General features: G+C 37.7%; 1 protein-coding gene across 1 annotated transcript; it reads left to right on the forward strand.

The window, feature by feature from the left end:
* The first annotated feature begins 1,640 nt into the window (after positions 1–1,640).
* LOC134673499 (nose resistant to fluoxetine protein 6-like) lies at positions 1,641–16,722 on the forward strand. The gene is made up of 13 exons (XM_063531490.1): positions 1,641–1,982; positions 6,696–6,919; positions 7,428–7,639; positions 7,973–8,058; positions 8,352–8,533; positions 9,018–9,169; positions 9,908–10,076; positions 10,478–10,671; positions 11,701–11,845; positions 12,458–12,641; positions 13,379–13,521; positions 14,441–14,550; positions 14,976–16,722. Exons 1-13 carry the CDS (start codon positions 1,682–1,684, stop codon positions 15,115–15,117), a joined length of 2,244 nt encoding a protein of 747 aa, XP_063387560.1. The 5' UTR covers positions 1,641–1,681; the 3' UTR covers positions 15,118–16,722.
* Positions 16,723–22,927: the final 6,205 nt, after the last annotated feature.

Genomic DNA, 22,927 nt, shown 5'->3' on the forward strand with positions numbered 1-22,927 from the left:
CGGGCGGACAGACAGACAGACAGACATGACGAATCTATAAGGGTTCCGTTTTTTGCCATTTGGCTACGGAACCCTAATAACAAGAACTATAAAATGTCTACGATACATATTATAAAGGCTATCTTGAAGATATCGCTTTTGAGCAATAAAACTGTCCGTTGCTACTTAATTCTAGTTCTGATTAATTCATATGTAACTCAAAAAGCATAGATGGTAGATGGTAGTTATACTAGTTAGTTTCATGTCAAAAAGTGAATAGTGGCGTCATCTAGGTAACTTACTGCTAAAGTTGCAAGGGTACGTAGTTGGTGGAAAGAGCAAGGGGTGAAAATGTTACCCCTCGTGATAAACCCGTACTACTTACATAGATGGCGCTAAAGGAAAATAAAGACCAATAAACTGAGCAAGTATATATTCATTCGTTTCTCTATCTATGATTTTAATAAAAGAATAATTAATTAATTACCGTACTTATTGATAATTTATTTCGGATATAAATAAAAAAAAAATAGGTGGCATGATGGTAATAAAATAAATGGCTACGTCTAAATCAAGTAAGGTGTATTCGGGTATTACCGAATGTCTGATTATTCCGAAATTCAGATGAAAATCACCCTTAATTCCATCATAATAAAAGTCTCTTTTCGGAATTATCCGACAGTTTTCGACATTCGGAATTACCCGAGTAAACCTTATGAGGTTGTGTTAGATGCCGCGCCCGAAGGTCCAGAATGTTACAAAATATCATACTAAGTATAAATTTATAATTTTATTACCCGCCACGCAGGGAAATTTTGAGGCTTCGTTGAAATAAACACAATTTTAAACATAATGTTTTGGCTTTCTTTTTTTAGTGACACGTATGGCCAATAATCGCGGTTGAAAATATCGTAAAAAATGTATTATTACCTAAGTAATATTTTATTCATGATGATGATGATGATGATGATGATGATTTTATAGTTATTCCCTGATACGAGTATGCCATTATATTATGAGTTAATTTTTCCTTGTACAGAGCAGGGATGTTGCGGATGCAGATTTTTTTACATCCTCGGATGCGGATGCGGATATTTAAAGCCTCACATCCGCGGATGCGGATGCGGATGTCAGATTTGTTGTTGTTAGATTTGGTAGGTACTTAAAATACGTCAAATATTTTTAGCATTTTTTATTTAAAAAAAACGAAACGTTTAATATTTAAGCAAGAATGCAGGTGCGTTTTATTTAATAAACAGTAACTTGGTCGACTTTTCGGGATCTAGACGATTTCGTTATATACAATGACGAAATTACCTACCACTTACGCCGCCGGCGCCGCCGCTAATACGTTCCTGTTAGGTACCGACTTGGTCGTCATCCGCATCATGCGGATGCTTCGCATCGATTTTATGCGGATGTGGATGCAGATGCGGATGTTGAAAATAATGCGGATGCGAATGCGAATATCCGCAACATCCCTGGTACAGAGCGTGAAATAAAAGAGGTACCTAAATACATAAATAAATCAAGCTTTATAAACTAAACTGTATTGAAATTATATGTATGATAGGACAATTTTTTTCTCAATAAACCTTCCATAAGGATTAATTATCTAACATAATTGCCTTGGTATTTGTAATTGTATTACAATGAGGCTGCCTGCCCTATGATTCAGTCTCTTGCGATCTTTTGAAACATCATGAAGTGTTTTCTTCTAGTTATCGTTGGACTAGCTCTACTGTGCAACACCACTTGTCTTGTCACAACACGTCCAAAAACCGTGGAAGTGACAACAGATATTCTTGAAAATGATACGGAGAATATTGAACTCAAAGACAAGAAAAAGAATTTCTCTGAAAAACTTGATAAGGATATTTATTTAGAAGATGTGGTTTTCGCGTTGCAAAATCAAGATTGGAATAAACAGGAAGAGGCTTGTTTGAATCAGACTTTGATGCTGATTCGGAATTTGCGGAATTTCACGCTATGGGCAGTTTGGGGTAAGTGAGTAGGGAAATTTGTAAAATTTGACACGCGTTTACATAAATGATTATTTTTACTGAAAATAATAACTATTGACAAATATATGTAGTAAGATCAGTCAGGGCAATTGCAACTTGCACATAAGAATTGAAAAAAAAAATCTAGTGCTCCTTGTATTCATTTCGCAACTCGTGAAAGAGAGTTCACCCATGGTATAATTAGTCTATATTGGCTTTAGCTCTCAACTTCTTATAGGTATTTTTAAAGTAATGAATTTCGATCGCTCGATTTCGTCACTCGAAAATCGGTGGAAACGGCGCAATACTAATTTTTGAAATACGAGCGACAGAAATTGGGAAACTAGTGATTGTTGTATAGTGAATATTGACCACTCGAATTTAATTCTAATTAGTAGAAATTATATGCCTCGTAGTGGAGATATTATTGAACGAAACACAAAATAGAATCGAAATTAAAAAATCGGCCCCTTGGACGGTTGAACTCAAAAAGTGAAATTTTATATCAGTGGGTAGGTATACGTTATATAGCTTATTATAGTTATTACAAACAGATCTATCCGTTCTTCATTTTGCTCTGTTAAAAATGTATTGTTATGTTTTACTTGAATTTTGTTTGAATTACAAATAAAACTTTCTATAAGATTTAGGAAGTTGACCTAGCGATAATCGGTCATAAGATTTGTCAAATATAATAAATTCATGTGTACCCCGAGATAAATAGTGTCGTTGCTTAAATAACCCCACGTTGGTTGGCAATGAGAGAGCGGATATCGCAGCCAAGCATGCGGCCGCACTCCATAAGCAACCGGATTATGTTCATTTCCCACTCTCGCACCATAAAGCCCAAATGAAGAAAAATTTGCACACACTCCATAATAAAACATATATAGAGAGCAGAACAGGTAAACACGTAAAAAACTGGCTACCCACATTGGACGATATATACTTGTTACGCAAACATACAACTATCACATTTCAGTTGACACAAATTCTAACCGGTCACGGATATACCAAATTCTATCTAAAACGTTTTCACAAAATTGACAATGACGCGTGTCCCTGTGACGACGTCACACAGCAAACAATTGATCACCTTATTAAAACTTGCCCAAGGTTCCTTTACGCAAGAACCAACCATCCACGATACCATATGCACCAAGTACAACATAGACCCACTGAATATAAACAAACTTACGGAAAAAGAAGAAGCCCTCAACTCTTTTTTAAGGTATACTAAATACATAATAGATAATTTAAAATCATTTAATAAATAATACGAACTTAAAGGCAATCGGCCGCCCGTACTCCTAGCGAGGACCGATTGACCCTCACCAAAAAGCATTAAATCAAAAAAAAAAAAAACCCACGTTGGTATATTCAGTAGAAAGCCAACCAACTCGGGGCATTTCGATAATAAAAAGAATCTTTTTAATTTTGCAAGAATCTACCTACCTAACCTAATAGGTACTTATGGTTTAAGTCCAGTAATTATGTAAAACTGTAAAATGTCAATCAATCACATTGACCCGAATCGTCTGCTGTCACGCTTTTGTTTATTAATGACTACAGATCTGTAATTAAATTAAGCCGTAATTAGATACTATTACCATCTACTCCTCATTGAGCAATAAGTTGTAGTATTATTGGTCATCTCATCTCAGAGAGATTGTTTTTTTTTAAAGTAAAACAAAACTCGTGTTATGAACTGCCAAACATAATAAGAATTACGAATATTTGAATATTTATTTCCTGTAAGGTACTTAAACCCAAAGTACGGGGTGGACCATAAGTCTTTTTATATTTCAAACTAAAATAAAATGAAAACTAATTATATCAGATGAAAACCGTTTATTAATTATGAAAACACGTGAATAGGGATTTTATTATTTAAAAATTACATCATCCATATGTGATCCTTCATTATTTTGGCATTGCCGTAACCTGGAGCGAAAATTTTCAGTGACGGCCTGACAAGTGTTCCGAGAAATGTTTTGCATTTCCTCGCGAATACGTTGCTTCAATTCCTCAACAGACACTGGGTTGGTCTCCAAAACTTTACTGTTAAGGTATCCCCAAAGAAAAAAATCCATTGGGGACAGGTCCGGGCTGCGAGGAGGCCAGTTAAGGCAGTTAATGTCACCTCTTTTGGATATGACTTTTTGGCCTAAAATTTCTCGAACTGCACTCATTTTCGCTCCAGGTTACGGCAATGCCAAAATAATGAAGGATCACATATGGATGATGTAATAAAAATAAACTCTCTCGCGCACGAAGGGTTCCGTACCATAATGCAAAAAAAAAAACAAAAAAAAAACAAAAAGAAAACGGTCACCCATCCAAGTACTGACCACTCCGGACGTTGCTTAACTTTGGTCAAAAATCACGTTTGTTGTATGGGAGACCCATTTAAATCTTTATTTTATTCTGTTTTTAGTATTTGTTGTTATAGCGGCAACAGAAATACATCATCTGTGAAAGTTTCAACTGTCTAGCTATCACGGTTCGTGAGATACAGCCTGGTGACAGACGGACGGACGGACGGACGGACGGACGGACGGACGGACAGCGAAGTCTTAGTAATAGGGTCCCGTTTTACCCTTTGGGTACGGAACCCTAAAAATTAAAAAAAAATCATGTGTTTTCATAATTAATAAACGGTTTTCATCTGATATAATTAATTAGTTTTCATTTTATTTTAGTTTGAAATGTAAAAAGATTTATGGTCCACCCTGTACTACTCATTATAAATATTGTACTAGGTAGAGAGAACTTATCTCAAAATGTTTTATAACTAAGTTTGATAGTGTCGATTGCGTGTGCTTTTTAACCGACTTCCAAATCCCAAAGGAGGAGGTTATCAATTCGGTTGTATGTTTTTTTTTTTATGTTTGTTACTCCATATCTCCGTCATTACTGGACCGATTTTGAAAATTCATTTTTTGATTGTATGTATATGCATACAGATTGGTCCCGTTTTTGTCAAAATCCAGTTCTGATGATGGGATCCATGAGGAATCGACGGAACTCCTCAAATCTTAAAGGCATACATATAGTGATTTTTGTGTTTTTATCAACAAATCAAGCATATACATTCAAAAACGTGACATTTGATGAAGTGGGACTGCTGATGATTATCAGAACGGAACTCTTCAACGACGCATAGTTCACCCTTGGCGATTTGACCTCTTCGTTATGTTTGTTAAGCAAGTTAAGTTTTTAAGCCACATTTTTGTCAAGCTTGAGTTCTGATGATGGGATCCATGAGAAATCGAGGGAACTCCTCAAATTTTAAAGGCATGCGTATAGAGATTTTTGTATTTTCATCAGAAAATCAAGCATTTTCATTCAAAACTGTCGCATTTGATGATGTGGAACTGCTGATGATGATCAGAACGGAACTCTTCAACGACGCATAGTTAACGTTTGGCGATTTGTCCTCATCGTTATGTTTGTTAAGCAAGTTTAGTTTTTAAGCCACATTTCTGTCAAGCTCGAGTTCTGATGATGGGATGGGATCCATAAGGAATCGAGGGAACTCCTCAAATCTTAAAGGCATACGTATAGAATTTTCTGTATTTTCATCATAAAATCAAGCATTTACATTAAAAACTGTCGCATTTGATGAAGTGGAACTGCTGATGATGATCAGATCAGAACAGAACTCTTCAACGACGCATAGTACACGTTTGGTGATTTCGAATTTCGGTTTTGACTTGGACTGGGACCCGGACTCGTACCCGGATCCGGTTCGGACCCGGACCTGGACTCGGACTCGGACCCGGACCCGGACTCGGATCCGGACTCGGACCCGGACTTGGACCCGGACTCGGACCCGGACCCGGACTCGGACCGGGACTCGGACCCGGACTCGGACTTAGAGACCTGGACCTTGACCCGGAGAACCGCTATGATACCTAAACTAAATAAACCGCTATGATTACCTACCATAAAATGTAGATATAAAGTGTGATGATGCCAAACTCCTCCCGCTCAAACCCCCGTACACCGCACTGCGTGCGCCGTTAAGTGGGTTAGGTTAGGTTTGAACTGCGATCCTCACAGAACCAAACAAAAGTGGGTTAGGTTTGGTTAGAACTGCGAGCCTTGCAGAAACGAAATGCTACTAGAAAAGTGGGTTTGATTAGGTTCGAACTGCGATCCTCACAGAACCGAACTGCTATCAGAGAAGTGGGTTAAGTTAGGCTAGAACTACGACCCTTACGGAAACGAAATGCTACTAGAAAGTACTGGTTTTACCTCCTTTTCTACATAGTGCACCATCTACCATAATCTTTCACCGGGCCCCAAAGAAGTCGGTTTTTTTTTTCTTAAAAATTATTCTTCTTTAAATATCTATGAGATTACACTAAATGCTTCTTTGCAAAAATATCCCTGAAAAACTAACATATACTAGGGTGGTATTCCACCTGTTCAATTTTTAGTGTTCCGTACAAAACTTTGTTCACGGAACACTTATTTTGCTTAATTTGCAAGTGAGACGCAGTGACATTAGACCAAAATATTGGACTGATACTTGATAGAATATCATTGTGTTTTGAACAAACATACAAACCTTACCTACCAAACACACCTACCTTCTGTAAGTGGAGTATTGGTATAAACGCAAATGTCAAAAATGACAAAGAGCTTCTAGACGGTCTTTCCTTATGGACGGTCTTCCCTACAGTGAACTTAACATTTTCTTTTTAGATTGGGATTCTATAGCATCAGAGCCGCAAGGCCTGCTCTTCGGAAACCGCTACCAGCTAGGGAATTTTGACGAATGCCTGAACCCGCCTTGGATCCCGTCCCGCCCAGAATTGAAAACGCAGTATTGCTTGGCAGATATAGTACTGGAAAGAACGGATAATGCTGTCAAGAAACGGTATATTATGGGAGTGGATCCGGATCAGTCAGTACTGGACTACCTAGAGGTAAACAAGGATTACGTACATTATGTTTTATAAAATGGTCATACACGAATGTCTACGAAACGGATACTAGTCTCCTTTCCCTATACTTTAGCAACTGTTGAATATCATGAATATCATGAAAATACTTACCTACATACCTAATTATGGGTTAAGACGGCTAAGTTTATTTAGCTCTACAAATTTTGAGGACACTTGACACTCTTGACAGTATTTTTTCAGATCAGTAATTTAATTTCACGCCCTTTCAACCATGTTGCACCCCTGATGCTTACAGAATTATGTATGATGTTTTAACATTAACCTTACAAGAGTTACGCGTGTGGCGTAGGTATCTAGTCATGGTTTACGTCTTTTGCATTTTCTATAGTTCCTATTCCAACATTCCGTTGTAATGCTGGAATAGGAACTCACTCTAATGCCGTGACAATAGTCGTGTTCAGATATTTGTGAGTGCCTAAGCCACTCCGATGTATCTGATGGCGACTGTACATTAAACATCATCTATAAGGTTCACCCACCTCACACGAGACCCCTAAATGAGTTGACCTGGGGAGTCTGCGTCCCGGCCTCCTGCGGTCCCGGCTCCGTGGAGCGACTGATGAGAACCATGCTAGCGCGCAGCCATCTTGGAATAGCGGGCATACGACCGAGGATCACCACCGGGGGCTGCCAGAAGCAGGGAGAGGAGAGACCGTACGATGCTGCCTTTTGGGCGTTCATGTGAGTTTGCGAATGTTTTTAACGTCACGGCTTAGCAAATACATCACTTTCTACATTTGTCTTAGTTAGTTGTAAGTTTGTTAAGATCAAAATTTATTTCATTGAAACAATAGTTTTAGAATCGTCGTCGTAAGACGTGTTTTTTGTTAAAAACATATTATAAGTGCGCCAAACTTATGTCTAATACAATATTTAGTACGAGAAAATTTTAAAAATTTCTTTGACTTACAAAAATAACCTTCACATCATCACATTTTTGTGGAACAGATATCAAGACATCGATCATATATAATTATATCTTTTTTACCAAAATTAGGTCATTTATCCTTTCAGAATTGTTATGGCTGTCCTAGTTATTACGTCATTGGTCTGCACCTATCTTAACAGCGGAAGATTCAAGTGTGAGCCGACAACACTAAGTAAGTTCTCATTGGTAAGAAATAACATTTGAAATGAGTATTAATCACAAACAGTAGTTTTTATTATTTCAATGATTTATCTGCTTTAATTAAATGGGTAGACAAGGGCTAGTGAAGTGTTGTATGGTAGAGGTAGATAAATATCTATGCACACTTCATCCCGCAAAGTAGGTATTATTGCAGAATTCAAGAAAAAAATATTAAACAAAATTACGGTTCTTTTACCACTAGACCACTAGCCCTGCGTCTATTACTGGTTGGTAATTAATTACAAAATCTTAAACTCTTTACAGAAGATGACATCATAGAAGCATTCTGCATTAGAGAGAACGCGAACAACCTGCTGAAAATGCATAAAGACGGCATTGAAGTGTTCTACGGGATTCGGTTTCTGGGTCTGTGCGGCATTGTCGTTGTGCACCAACTAGGCATACTTAATGCAGGGGCCGTGAGCAATGGAAAACAAGTCGATCAGGTGAGTTATTATTCTATCCGCTAGCCGCCCAGATACCTATAAAAAGGCCTTCCTTTCTGTTGTATTTTTAATCTTAATTTTGACAATTCAGAATTGCATTTATATTGGCAAGTTTTCATTTGTGGCCGGCTAGAGGCTATGCTAGGGTACTTTACGATAATATGGTTATAATATACATATGTTATATAGAATCACTACACCTTATAAAACAAAGTTCCCCGCCGCGTCTAGCTCTGTTTGTGTGTACGTATGTTCGCGATAAACTTAAAAATAACTGAACGGATTTTCATCAAATCATTTCGAAAAACTCATTGGAGTTTTTCGAAACTTATGTACGAAATATCAATTGATATTGCGTACGTATTAAAAAAAATTAACATGTATAGCCTGTCTGTTAGTGTTAATTTAAGGTATAAAAAAAATTTTATGTATAAGAATACTAATATTAAAACTAAATCAAAAAATCAACTGGAAATGTTCGTAGTCAATGCCCGGTCCCGGCGGCTGGATCACCCTCCACGACGACCTGTTCGTCGACACGTTTTTCCTCCTCTCCGGGTTCCTGACTGCGACCGCCTTCAGTCAGATGAAGAGGTTCCCTAACCCGCTATTCGCCATTTTAAAAAGATATATCAGGTATGTTTAACTATTCATAATTTTTGATCCGATTATTGTGCCATTTTCTACTGACCTCTTTACCTACCTACCTACCTCGCTGGCTCAGCGACCCAGCGAGGCAGCAGCGATTCAGCGAGTGGCTGAATGGCGTCAGATCGCACAGGAAAGGAACGAATGGCGCAATCTAGTATCGGAGGCCAAGATCCACTGACCTCTTTAGCTCATTACTAATTTTCATTGCAACAACTCTTCACATAGATATTTTTCATTATCTTCTCATTCTTTTTCATTATGTATTAGTAAGTGTACAAATATAAAACATCTAGGTACATATCACATTTCATTTTTGTTTATTATTTGCCTCTTGTCCATTACTGATGTTTCTGTTAAGTTATAAGGGCTGATTTAGACGGCGCGTGAACTCGTGTGCGATTTTAGTTACATTGAGGACTATTGGTTGCATCCAATTCAGCCGACCAATCACATACCACGATGTAATGAAACTCGCATGCGAGTTCTCGCACCGTCTAAATCAGCCTTAACTCTATAAAAACAGTCGGGCTTAAACTGATTTGCAAGACCAAAGTTATCCCTTAAGTATTCCGTGAACAAAGTTTTATACGGACCACTAAAAACGTCCAAACAGCAACAGTTTTAACTGTCCATTGGTGGACCTTATGCCTTTTGTAATAAGGTTTACCGATGGACAGTTAACAGTGTGGGCAGTAGTACAACATGTTTATTTTCCAATTCCAGGCTAGTGCCAGCGTTTGCAATAGTGGTATTCTTCATCAGCGCAGTGTACCCCTACACTGGCTCCGGACCGATGTGGCCGAAGCTCGTTGAGACGGAAACCGGCACATGTCGCAAGAATTGGTGGCTCAGTCTGCTCATGCTGAATAACTACATCGACAGTGAGCATATAGTAAGTAAATAGCTTAGCGCCACTTGCACCAACCCACTAACCCGGAGTTAACCGGTTTAACCGTTAACACAGTGTCGAATTGTACAATAACCATGGTAACTTCAGGTTTAACCGGTTAACCCCGGGTTATTGGGATAGTGCAAGTAGCGTTTAAGTGGTGAAAGCGCTTAGCTGCCTCGTCAATCGCTTGCCCGTGTCTCATCACTTGGGGTCAGCGCAGTATGTTTTATTTTCCATATTTGTCCGTCACCCATCATCTCACTTTCACCAGCTTTCTTTTCATATAATATCTGACACAGGCCATATCTCCACATTCACATACAAACATCAGCTACCTGATTCTAAATATTTTGCCCACATAAACTATTGCCCTGGAGTATATAATGTGATCTAATTTCCAGTGTCTCGTGGTCTCCTGGTACATTCCCTGCGACTTCCATTTCTCCTGCGTAGCCATTCTCCTGTACTGGCTGTACACGCGCCAACCAAAGCTCGGCCTGGTCTGCGCAGGGGCCATCATAGTCGCCTCGATTTTGTTGCCTGGAGTGCTGACTTACAAGTACAACTGGAATCCCATACAACTGTTTACCTTCGAGTAAGTTACATGTTCTCTATTATCTGCTAGTGTTTCGTAGTTTTCATTTCATCGGCTACATTTCACTGAAGAACACTTTACTAACGTTTTATTCGATTAGTCTGGTTTTATATCTTAAAAAAAACCTTTACCGATTTCAGACTTTACTGAATACTAAAATATGAAATTGGCAAGAAGGAAATTTTAAAACGGCTTTCATAGTATTTTGGCGATGGCTAAATAAGCCTGTGGCAGGACAAAGTCATAGATATGGATCTTGAATCAAAACTTCAATGCCTGAACATTTTCAACCCGTTGTACTCTTACAGAATTATTATAGAATAATTAGCCCTAATTACTTAATCTATCAAACCTACTTTGCTGTTCAAGCTATTTCTCACGCAAATTAATCCATTCAGTAACCCTGTGGAAAATTCTTGTTTATTGACTTCTACCGTACATGCGTCAGTGATGGTCAGCATCGTGAAATTGCGTAATTTTCCGGTTCCATTGTTTTTTTTTTCATTGCCGTTTAACTGTTACAGTATGTACTGGACACGTACTTTAAACGAAGCCTATTTACCTTTAAACGAGCAATTCTTGTATATGTATTTCCACTGAAAAATCCTAAACTGGACTCTGCAGCATAAAACCGAAGATGCTGGCAGCATATTTTCGCTGGATTGTTAGGCTGATACGTTGCGAGGAAGCTGCCAGCTCTTCGGTGTCCTATGGCGTCTCTTGAGTCTCTTCAAAAAGTCTTTGATATATAATTGTAATCATTCTCAGACACTTCCTTTTGGTTTTTTTTTTGTCAGAGGTAGAGCTAACCCTCATTGGATGCTGCCGGTCCGGTATCGGGCAGCATGCATTTTCCTCCCAGCCGCCTACGGAATAAACCCCTCCACCCTGTAATGTGTTTTGTTGTCAGAAACTCGGCGCCATCGGTATTCGCGTTGTTTCTGGGTGTGTAGTTGTGTTCCTTTTGGGTGGTTATGAACCAAAAAGTGTCTCCTGTAAAAATGCACTAACTTATTATATTTGATCCAGATTTGTGTCAAACCCGCGGGGCAGCTCAGACTTCCACCACATGTATATCAAGAGCCACCACCGCGCAGCCTCCTACATCGTCGGCTTCTTCAGCGGGTTCATTTTCATCAAGAACAAGAGAGAAAATGCGATGAGGATATCACGGGTAACTTAATGTTATAATCCTAATGTTAATGTTAATGTTATACACGGGACATCCCGTCGCTAAACGGGATTGTTATGCCATTTAGGGTTCTTTCTAAATTGGAAATTCTAATAGCGTAAGTATTGAACAACCAATTTAGCTAGGATCCTAAATGACGTAACAAAGGCGGAGCGTGATGGTAAGTACCTATGCTTTATTTGCATCGGAGTGTACGGAAACTACGAAAAGTCAGATAGCGGCGGCAATAGACCGCCTAGTATTCCGAAAAATTATACGTTATTGCCCATTATATATAGATTTATAAAATTATCGAGATACCCGTGACTCTCGCATAAATAAAATTATTGGACGCTTAGGCCACGAATTTATTACGGTTGGTATTTCACCTGTCCAATATCTTAGTCTAATATGCATTACGTCTTTCTCACTAAGCAAAATGTGAGACGCAAATACACATGGGAAAAAGATATTGGACAATTGGATAGAATCCCTCCCTTAGGTAGGTTCTTTGTGTTGTATGTAGGTTCTTTGTGTGTACTTCCCTTAGGTAGGTTCTTTGTGTGTACTTCACTACCAGTACCTACGAAGCTGAAGATGTATATTTGGTTTCAGAAATGGGCCGTCCTCGGTTCTATATCAGGCATCGTCATCATGCTAGCGGTGCTCATAAGCGGGACTACTTTCCTATGGCGCTCGTACCACCCCATAGAGGGCGCTGTGTATGCCGCCATCAATCGACCCCTCTGGACCGTCGGCGTTGCTATGTTGGTGTTGTGCTGCTCGTTAGGACACGTCCGTAAGTAAATCCTGCATCTAGCGTACAATAATATTTACTATTTGCGTGCGCACCACCTCATAGAGGGCGCTGTGTGCGAGGCGATCAATCGATCCCTTTGGACCGTCGGTCGGTTGAATTAGGTACAGAGATGTCTTCCTCAGAACTGTCGCCCAACGGAATATAATTTACAATTGTTAATATTAAGTACTGCAGAGATAAAGATACTCCCCCCCCCTCTCTCTTCAAACAAATTTCTATGCAGGGGGGGTTACTTAACTCTACAGAGGTGCTTTCTATAGGTACTTTGAAATCATATTAACGCATATCTGTTTATGCAGATTGTTTAAAGACATTAATACATATGTCTGGCCATTGTTTTACCTTTTTTGACATCATTTTGTTCTTAATTTTAAGTTTATTGACATTATTAATTAATGTTATCAGCAGTCAATGATTTATGATTTAACGGCCTCCTAGCCTAGTCGGTAGTGACCCTGCCTACAAAGCAGGAGGTCCCGGGTTCAAATCCTGGTAGGGGCATTTATTTGTGTGTTTATCACAAATATTTGTTCCTGAGTTATGGATGTTTTCTATGTATATAAGTATTATATGTATATGTGTATATTATATATATCGTCGTCTAGTACCCACAACACAAGTACACATGCCTTATTGAGCTTACTGTGGGACTAGGTTGATCTGTGTAAAATTGTCCTATAATATTTATTTATTTTTTTATTTATGATTACTTCCAGCTCTTATAAAAGCCGGTTTAAGTTGGTACGTCTGGGTGCCGCTGAGCAGGTTGTCGTATGGCCTGTATTTGACCCACACCCTTATCTACATGAGAAGTGTTTTCGTCGCTCGAAACTCTCAGCACTACGATTATGGTGACATAGTAAGTTTATTTTATTTTATCTGATTTATTTATTGAGGAAATAAGACTTGGACAGATATAGGCTCTGCAGAAAAGAAGAAATCAATTTTAGCGGTAGATACCGTTGGGAAGTATAAAATGCAACATATAAAGTTAATACTGCAGTAACTAGGCGAATATTCGGCGTTTTCGTGACGTTTTTTGTCATTTATTTATAGTCTTAGCTTGTGTTGTTGCAGACTAAACTTTGTTTTACGTAAATGTAAAACTGTTTCTATTGTTTTTAATTGCACTAATAATCGTCACGAACACGGTCGCGATTCGCGATCGCTCGGATTAAAACGTCATAACCATCACCATAATGAGGATTGACTCGAGCTGTTAAAATGCATTAAGATTTGCCCAACCGTGGTTGGTAAAGAGACAAATTCTAACTGCAATAAAATATGTGTACAACGTATATTTTTTAAGTATTACTTAATAGGTACTTGTATTCATATCGTACAAAACTTGTATTGTGGCTCATTAAATTTGATTTTTATATCTGACTGAGCGTGCGAGGCGGATATTTTATTGTAGATTCAATATTATTAGGCACTTATAATATTTTGTTAAATTAATATACCTATTAAGATTGGATAAATGTAACCAAATACTACTTACTTCTATAAATTCTATAAATAATAATACATGCCTGGACATGTAGATGTAGTGTAGGGACGGCCGCCGGCCGGAAGCAGGCGGGCTGTCGATTACGTGTCACGTTCATCCCAGTTCCCTGTAGTTGGAGCTGCAGGTTACTATCTCAGCGGCATTCCCGCACTATTCGCCTCAAATCTTCTTGTTTTCCTGCAGAACAAAAGGACATCTTTGAGTTTGACGTCCTTTAGTTCGTTTTCTGCCTGGACATAATCTTACTTAATACTTCGGTAACTTTCAGTTCACTGCCGCAGCGGGTGTAATATTCTGGGGCTGTATAGCAGCTTTTCTGATCTGGCTGATTGCTGAGGCGCCTGCCATCCGGTTGTTTGACATCTTTGTCAAACGGGTGTAAGTATATTTATTGTTCTTGAGATATAAGCACAAATGTGCAAGTTGTGAAAAATTTCTTAAAATATGGGACAATTCTAGGAAATTGTAGGATAATATCACAGGAAATAAAGAAATAACCCATACAAAAATTTTAGAGGTTTCAGAAATTTCACCATATGAAAATTTCGCAATTTCGGAACTTTCTGACGGCATATCAGAAGATATTATAAACATCTGAACTAGTGGCTTCGTAAACTGTAGACCTCGCAAACCTAAATAAAAAAAAATTCCAGATCGACAAGAAATTTCATAAAATTATCGACCCTGCTCACGAAATTTCAGATGATAAATGTTTATTTTCAATTGATGGCGGTGCCATATTATTGCCCATACCACTTAATAAAAACATATTAAATTAAAGACATTTCCATTTTAAATTTCAGGCTAATGAAACACACAAGAGAACGTAAAGTAGAAGAAAAGTCCGCCACCCAACAAACGAGTACCGACAGTACACCTGGCAGTAGTTCGGGACATCTACAGGACAACCTGCCTACTACCGTGCAGTTTTCCTCTAAAGTGTAAATTTCAAGCTAATAAAACACCCAAGAGAACATAAAGTAGAAGAAAAGTCGGCCACCCAAACTAGTACCAACACCAACATTACACCTGGCAGTAGTTCGGGACATCTACAAGACAACCTGCCTACTACCGTGCAGTTTTCCTCTAAAGTGTAAATATCAAGTCAATGAAACACCCAAGAGAACGTAGAGCAGAAGAAACGTCGGTCACCCAACAAACGAGTACCTACCAACAGTACACCCGGCAGTAGTTCGGGACATCTACAGGACAACCGGCCTACTACCGTGCAGTTTTCCTCTAAAGTGTAAATTTCAAGCTAATAAAACACCCAAGAGAACGTAAAGTAAAAGAAAAGTCGGCCACCCAAACTAGTACCAACACCAACATTACACCTGGCAGTAGTTCGGGACATCTACAGTAAGACAACCTGCCTACTACCGTGCAGTTTTCCTCTAAAGTGTAAATTTCAAGCTAATGAAATACACAAGAGAACGTAGAGCAGAAGAAACGTCGGTCACCCAACAAACGAGTACCAACAACTAGTACACTTGGCAGTAGTTCGGGACATCTACAGGACAACCTGCCTACTACCGTGCAGTTTTCCTCTAAAGTGTAAATTTCAAGCTAATAAAACACCTAAGAGAACGTAAAGTAGAAGAAAAGTCGGCCACCCAAACCAGTACCAACACCAACATTACACCTGGCAGTAGTTCGGGACATCTACAGGACAACCTACCTACTACCGTGCAGTTTTCCTCTAAAGTGTAAATTTCAAGCTAATAAAACACCCAAGAGAACCTAAAGCAGAAGAAAAGTCGGCCACCCAACAAACCAGTACTAACACCAACATTACACCTGGCAGTAGTTCGGGACAACCTGCCTACTACCGTGCAGTTTTTACTTGAAGATCTATAAGTTCATATGTAAATTGGACGACAATGCAATATTATGTTATCATCGAGGTGATCTAATGATGGATACAGGAGGTGGCCAAAGTTTGTGACCGTGCCTACCAAATCGTACCTACAGCACTCATTAATACCTACCTTTACTCTTTCAGACATTATATCTGAACGTATATTTTTATGTTTAAGGCAATGATGTTAAAGCTTAGTATACGTAAACCAGTAAAATTAAGTAGGATATAAATAGTGCAAAAATTAAAATAAAGTTAAATCTAGAAAAATGATTTTATTAACCCTTTGAGGTGATTTTCAAATTAATAACTTTTTTGAAACGTATGTATGCAACTTATAGAAAAAGACGCAAACCAACAAACTGCCTATAATCATCTTAGATTATTCATCTATAACAAAAATTAAAAAAATATATATTTATTATAAATAAAAGCACAACTGAGAATAACGCCATCTGTCAGTAACCCTGCAAACTACGAGCGCTCGGTGCCTTTTCTCGTACTGCAGCAAGACCATACACCTGTACATACAATAGTATGGGACTTATACACTAGGTGGCACTACTAACCTCCTTTTCTAATAACTACGGCAAGATGTGATTTAACACTACCTGCCCATTCTACTAAGTACCTAACTTAAAACTGTATGAGTCTTAGGCTGCCTCATGAAAATAAATTGTGTAATATGAGAATACCTACTTATTTATACAGCAGCATTATTTATACCAATCTTATGGTATAATTGGTAGTATGGGTTCTAGTCTTCAAACTAAAGATCTATTTAAAATTTTAGAACAAAAAAATAGAGCTTATAGGAAAATATCTATCTACATAGAGTCTGTGCGGAAAGAGAACACTCGTAAAATGTATGGGTTCCCTTACATTCCACGACTCTTTCTGCGTAGACTCTACATATTAACATAGAGAAATATAGTAAGAATAGCACTCCATACATCAATTTGATACCAAAACGACTATTATTTTTGCAGTCGACATCTCTAGCATCGGGTAGCGGAAATATCAGTACTAGGGTTTTTGCTCGAGAATTCCCGAGGCGAGAAATCTCGAGAAATTTGTCCTAAGTCGAGACGGGAAAAAAAAATTCAATGCCTCGAGAACTCGAGAAATAAATCTCTTGTGATAAGTAAAAAGATAACACGCGTATAACACATGATGTGTCTATAACGTATTTCCTTAGGTAGTTAAATAAATATAAACAATGTTTTTTTTAGGATTTCAGGTAGGAACCTACTTAAAACCTTTATTACCAACCAAATAAAAACTACCTTGATCCGTCCCCTATCCCTACCTAGAAAGCTTTAACCCATTATCATGTTTTGAAACTTTTGAACTATCATGATTTATGACATTCATGTAGAGTCTTTTTATTGAAAAACGGTTTAAAAAAAATTGTAACGAATTATAGAACCTTGTAATAAGTTTAATAACAAATATTACCGAACTAAATTACTAATTGATAAATCATCCCAATATATTCCTATTAGCAAAATATTACAATTTTAGCAGCTTTATTGTTACGTTGAGTAAGTACGAGTAATTAATATTATGTAGTAATACTTATGTAAGTTTTGTCACATCGAGTTAAATTTATTGACTTCAATATTGCTGCCTAATAAAATACCATATTGTAGTTTGTTTACATTTTGTTGAATACCTAAAGAAATACACTATAGCATAACACATTGCCGGTGCGCACGCCTGCACCTATAGTTTTTTTTTTGTTGTTGTATTTTTGATTATTAAGTGCAATTTATGGTGACTAAAAATGTACCATATGTTTGATTAATGATTATTGATCTCACCTACGATTCCTACGAGTCTGATTTGTAAAAAAGCAAAAAAAATTAAATAACATGGTGTTTTTCGGAGCTTTCAAAATTTCTCGAGATACTCGAGAAACTCGAGAAATCTTGGTCGAGAATTCCCGTGCCTCGAGAAATTAAAAAGGTCGAGAAACCAGAAACCCTAATCAGTACCGCTATAATTACCTTACTTATATTTTAAAGTCATGCCTACGGCACTCAATATGCGACATATGGGAAATATATTACAATAAACATACAAACTCAAATTAAAGAGAAAATAAGGCTTAAAGCAAACAATTCACAATAATTGGGCTATTTATTATCTATCGAAAGAAAATTAACCCATTTCTATACGATACGAACTCTATTGATAGTTATTAAAGTTCAAAAAACAAATATTTTTTATTAGATGCAGTTAAGGGGTTAAATTCTGAGGTAAATAGGTAGGTGTGCCGTGTATATACGTTTTTATTCACGTGAAAAACAAGTGTTAATTAAAAAAAACCGGCAAGTGCGAGTCGGACTCGCGTTTCTGGGGTTCCGTACATAAGTCCGACTCACGCTTGACTGCACATTTGTAATAGGTTTTCTTGTCATCTATAGGTAAAGAACTTTATTGTGTATTTTCTTTAAAATTTTAGACCCAGTAGTTTCGGAGATAAAGAGGGAGGAGTGGTAATTTTTTGGCTATTTTCATAAATAACTTCGAAACTATGTATTTTCAAATTATAAAAAAATGTGTCCATCTTTGGGTCACTAATTTACATAAGTGTACCAAATTTCAAGTTAATTGGTTCAGTAGTTTCCGAGAAAATAGGTTCCGTTTTTTCCTTTTGAGGTAACCCTTTAAAACAAATATTTTTTTATTAGATGCAGTTAAGGGGTTAAATTCTGAGGTAAATAGGTAGGTGTGCCGTGTAGGTACATTTTTATTCACGTAAAAAACAAGTTTTAATTAAAAATATAAAATTTAAATTTAAATTAAATGTAGCGAATTCCAAAGGGTCCCAAGTGTAGTATGATATCATTACTACGGCTGAAAAACTAATAATATTTTGAAAATAACAACCAATAAATTTTTTGTAATTAAAATATTCTATCGAATTTAAACTGTGCGTCGTGAGTCTAAACCCTAAAATTATTTAAAAGATTTTATGTTATATATAGCCATAGTAATGACATCACACTTCCAGTACACTTTTTCTCGATTTTCTAAGAAATTAATAGAAAAAAAATACTTATTACATACAGGAAGCATATGTATTTACCGAAATGGTTTTCGATTTAACCCACTTTACATTTTGAAATGTTGTCAATTCAAGGAACCTATCTAGAATTCGTACGACAAGACAGGTAGCCTAAGTACCATACTAGACCAACAATGCAATGCCATTCATATAAAATGCTATTATCTCTTCTATAGCGTCCGATGCACAAAGGATGCGCTTAGCTCACTGCACTCGGCATGCAAATGATATTTATAACGTTACCTAACCACCTCATTCATGTACCTAAGGTATGCGATTCATTACACTTTGATATTACTAGATGGTTTAAAAGTAAATTATACCTTCACAAAAGCACAGTAGGCTATTTGACGGTATTTAAAATAAATTATTTTACACCATGCATGAAATAAAGCATCAGAAGATTAAAAGAGAAACGTAGACAGCAGTTATTTTAGACACAATTTCTATTTTAAAACCCGTATAAAACTATAGGTAATTTGATTGTGACGTCACATGTTAGTGTTTCATATAAACTCCATAGAAGCAAAATCGTTTTGACAGTTCGAAAAAAGAAATTGATTTGACTAGTAGTCAAATAATCTATTATTACACGCCTGACAACGTGTAGGTAGTAGGTAAGTATGTATACTGATAGCGCCTCGTTTCCAGAAACGTAACACTATTACCAAAATACTAAACAAACCAAAAATAAACGAATTTAAACCAGAAATACGTTCACAAATAATATTAAGGATTCTTTTTTAAGTACACGTCTTTTACAAAATGTAATTAAATATATTAAACAAAACGTATAATCTTCAACATACTTATTATTAATACCTACTTACGCCGCGCCGGCCGGACACACTTGCAAATGAAACTATCAGCCATATTCGAACAATGAGATACGTCAAATACTAGATATTGAAACGATATGGAATAGATATGTCAGTGTCAAACAAGTGTCAAAAGTGACGTCTTTGTTTGAAGAAAAGTCAATTTTGACACTTGTTTGACACTGACATATCTATTCCATATCGTTTCAATATCTAGTATTTGACGTATCTCATTGTTCGAATACGGCTGTATGTAGTATATGTATAGTAGGCACTTACGCTAAATGAGTCTTGCGTTGTACTAAGTACTAGATGAGTTACTACAAGTATTACATACAAATGTAGCAAAAATATCCAACTTACTATAGGGTGTGGCCATATATTTGAAGAGCTTCTCTAGGATCCCAATATCATCGTATCTAAACACTTAGAAACAATTTATAAATACCTATTTTTCCGAATCGGCCCCCCGTCGTTTTGAAGAATTTTAGAATCTAGACATTCTACAAAAATACCGGCCAAGTGCGAGTCGGTCTCGCGTTTCTAGGGTTCCGTACATAACGTAAGTAAGTACGTAAGTCCGACTCACGCTTGACTGCACATTTCTTATAGGTTTTCCTGTCATCTACAGGCAAAGAACTATTTTGTGTATTTTTTTCTAAATTTTAGGCCCAGTAGTTTCGAAGATAAAGAAGGGGGGGGGATGGTCATTTTTTGGCTATTTTCTTAATTAACTTCAAGCCTATGTATTTTAAAATTATAAAAAAAACATGTCCACCTTTGGGTCACTAATTTACATATGTGTACCAAATTTCAACTTAATTGGTTCAGTAGTTTCCGAGAAAATAGGCTGTGACAGACGGACAGACAGACAGACGCACGACTGATCCTATAAGGGTTCCGTTTTTTCCATTTGAGGTACGGAACCCTAAAAATTAGTACCTATACTACAATTGTACCAGTATTTTTTTCCCATATTATACTATCCAAATTTTTGACAAAGGTAAAAGACCCGTTGATGGACACTTAATTTTTTGCACGATTGTCATCAATATTTCATCATCATCAAGGGTTAGTAAATGCTGCAAGTAGCGCTGAGCGATTCAATCAAAATCCTGCCCAAAATAGTTAACGGCTGTATTATGCTGCATACTTGACGATTAATTCGTTGCCATGTGGTTTCTATCACCAATACAAAGTTTCTCCAGTTGCAACTGCTGCCAAATCACTGAGCATGTATAATCCAGTTTTCAAACCAGTTGTATAACTAAGTATGTTCCACAAGTTCAATATGTACCTACTTATACCTACCTAATTGAAAATGAATACCACCAATGTTCTTTGTGATACATTTTTTCATGATGACATGGAGCTGATGTGATAATGGAGACAGGAGGTGGCCATGGGAACTCAAACTAATTGATTTGGTTTTTAGAATTGTCTCGATGAGTATTAGTTGCCTGTGGAAAGAAAATTTCCATCAGCGATAAAAACTTGTGCCGAAAATTTCCAAGTCGAACGAGATGGTGGGACCAAATCCGCCCAGGTGGACATCACACTAAGCAACGCTTTCCACAAAGCAACCGACAAGGAGAAGTGGAGAGCTGCCATAGGAAAAATTAGCAAGCGGAGTCACGATCCTCAGCAGTGAGGGACCGACTTAGAAGAGAGATCTAGAAAGCATTTGTCAGCCTGTCAAGTTCAGATCCACGATTTCAACTACGAGCCAAGGTTCCAATGAACGCACTCTTTTAAATCGACCTCCTCGGTCCACTTAGTGCTTACACACGTGAAGAAATAATACCCACGTGTAACGGTATAAGTATTTCAGTTCCAGAAAACCATTATAGTACTGTTGTTTGGATAGGTGCCTACAATAACGTTTGACCAAAGCCGCATCGTCATATATAATTGCTTTTATCTAGGCTTATCTCGCTTAAATCAGCAAAGTCAACAAACGGACCGTGATAAAACTAAAGTAGTAGGTATCCCAGCGGGATTGGCAATACAGTGACAACATGAACCCTTATAAACCATGATGCCATTAAGCCTGTTATACCTATTCACAACCAGTCAGCTGGTGGTAATCTTTTCAAGGTCAGTAAATGACTTTTGTTTATACCTAACTCTTAGTGATTTTTAACGTAAGTACATATGGCGTTTTTTTTGGATGAATTTATTCTAAAGGAAGTCTGAGTCAAGGTTTGGCGTAAGCACTCATCTTTACGAAAACCGCAGCTCGCATTAGGTACCTTTAAATGACTATAATTTTGACAGACAGCGGTGTCTCCTACCTGACGACCGTCACGGTTGCGTAAGGATGAGGTTTCATCTTTACTTAATCTAGACACTCCAGAATAGGTACTCTAAGATCAAAGTTTTCCTGGTGAATCGAAAGACGCCAGCGCCTGCGCTCTCATCACAACCTAACATAATGACATAATTGGCGGGGAGCGAGCGAGGGGGCCGCGGCGGGACGCATGCGCGCGTTTGGCGGCCAAGGTCGAGGCCGCGATTCCGCCGCGCGCCGCCGCGCCGGCCGGTGTATAGCTAACGCCATTTTGAAATTTCAAAAGGGCTAAAACACGAAAAAACGTCGCGAGTGCACCTTTAACCACTAACTATGGACGCAGAAAGGTAATCTTACTTTAATACCGCCAAATTTAGAAACTCAAGCCGATTTGTGTCCGATCGATGTTGTATAATGTTTGTAATCAGTCCGTAGCTACCTAGGTGTATCTTTTTGCGTCAGATGACTGTTTTGCTAGCTAAACATTCTGTATGTGCGCGCTGAGAGCGTCATTTGTTTGATCTGCAGGCCAGTCTGTTTAGTACCTACCCAGGTAAATTATTGGCATCTCAGCTTTAGTCAAAATGGAGGTCTAACCTTTACTTAGGTCATGTGAGTCAGATTTAGCAGACGCAGTTTATGGATCGTTATTTACATGCGCTTTTGTTTGTTTATTTCCAACATTGGTACTTTAAACACAGCATTTTTAGTTCTTT

The sequence above is a fragment of the Cydia fagiglandana genome, chromosome 18 (genome assembly GCF_963556715.1).
Source record: "Cydia fagiglandana chromosome 18, ilCydFagi1.1, whole genome shotgun sequence".
In the NCBI taxonomy this organism is placed as follows: domain Eukaryota; kingdom Metazoa; phylum Arthropoda; class Insecta; order Lepidoptera; family Tortricidae; genus Cydia; species Cydia fagiglandana.

Excerpts from the sequence above, each read along its gene's own strand:
- LOC134673499 (XM_063531490.1), top strand. The coding sequence starts at position 1,682 with ATGAAGTGTTTTCTTCTAGTTATCGTTGGACTAGCTCTACTGTGCAAC. Across the intron at positions 6,920-7,427 it reads CAGTACTGGACTACCTAGAG|GTTCACCCACCTCACACGAG; the intron begins GTAAACAAGGAT and ends ATCATCTATAAG. Across the intron at positions 7,640-7,972 it reads GCTGCCTTTTGGGCGTTCAT|AATTGTTATGGCTGTCCTAG; the intron begins GTGAGTTTGCGA and ends TTATCCTTTCAG.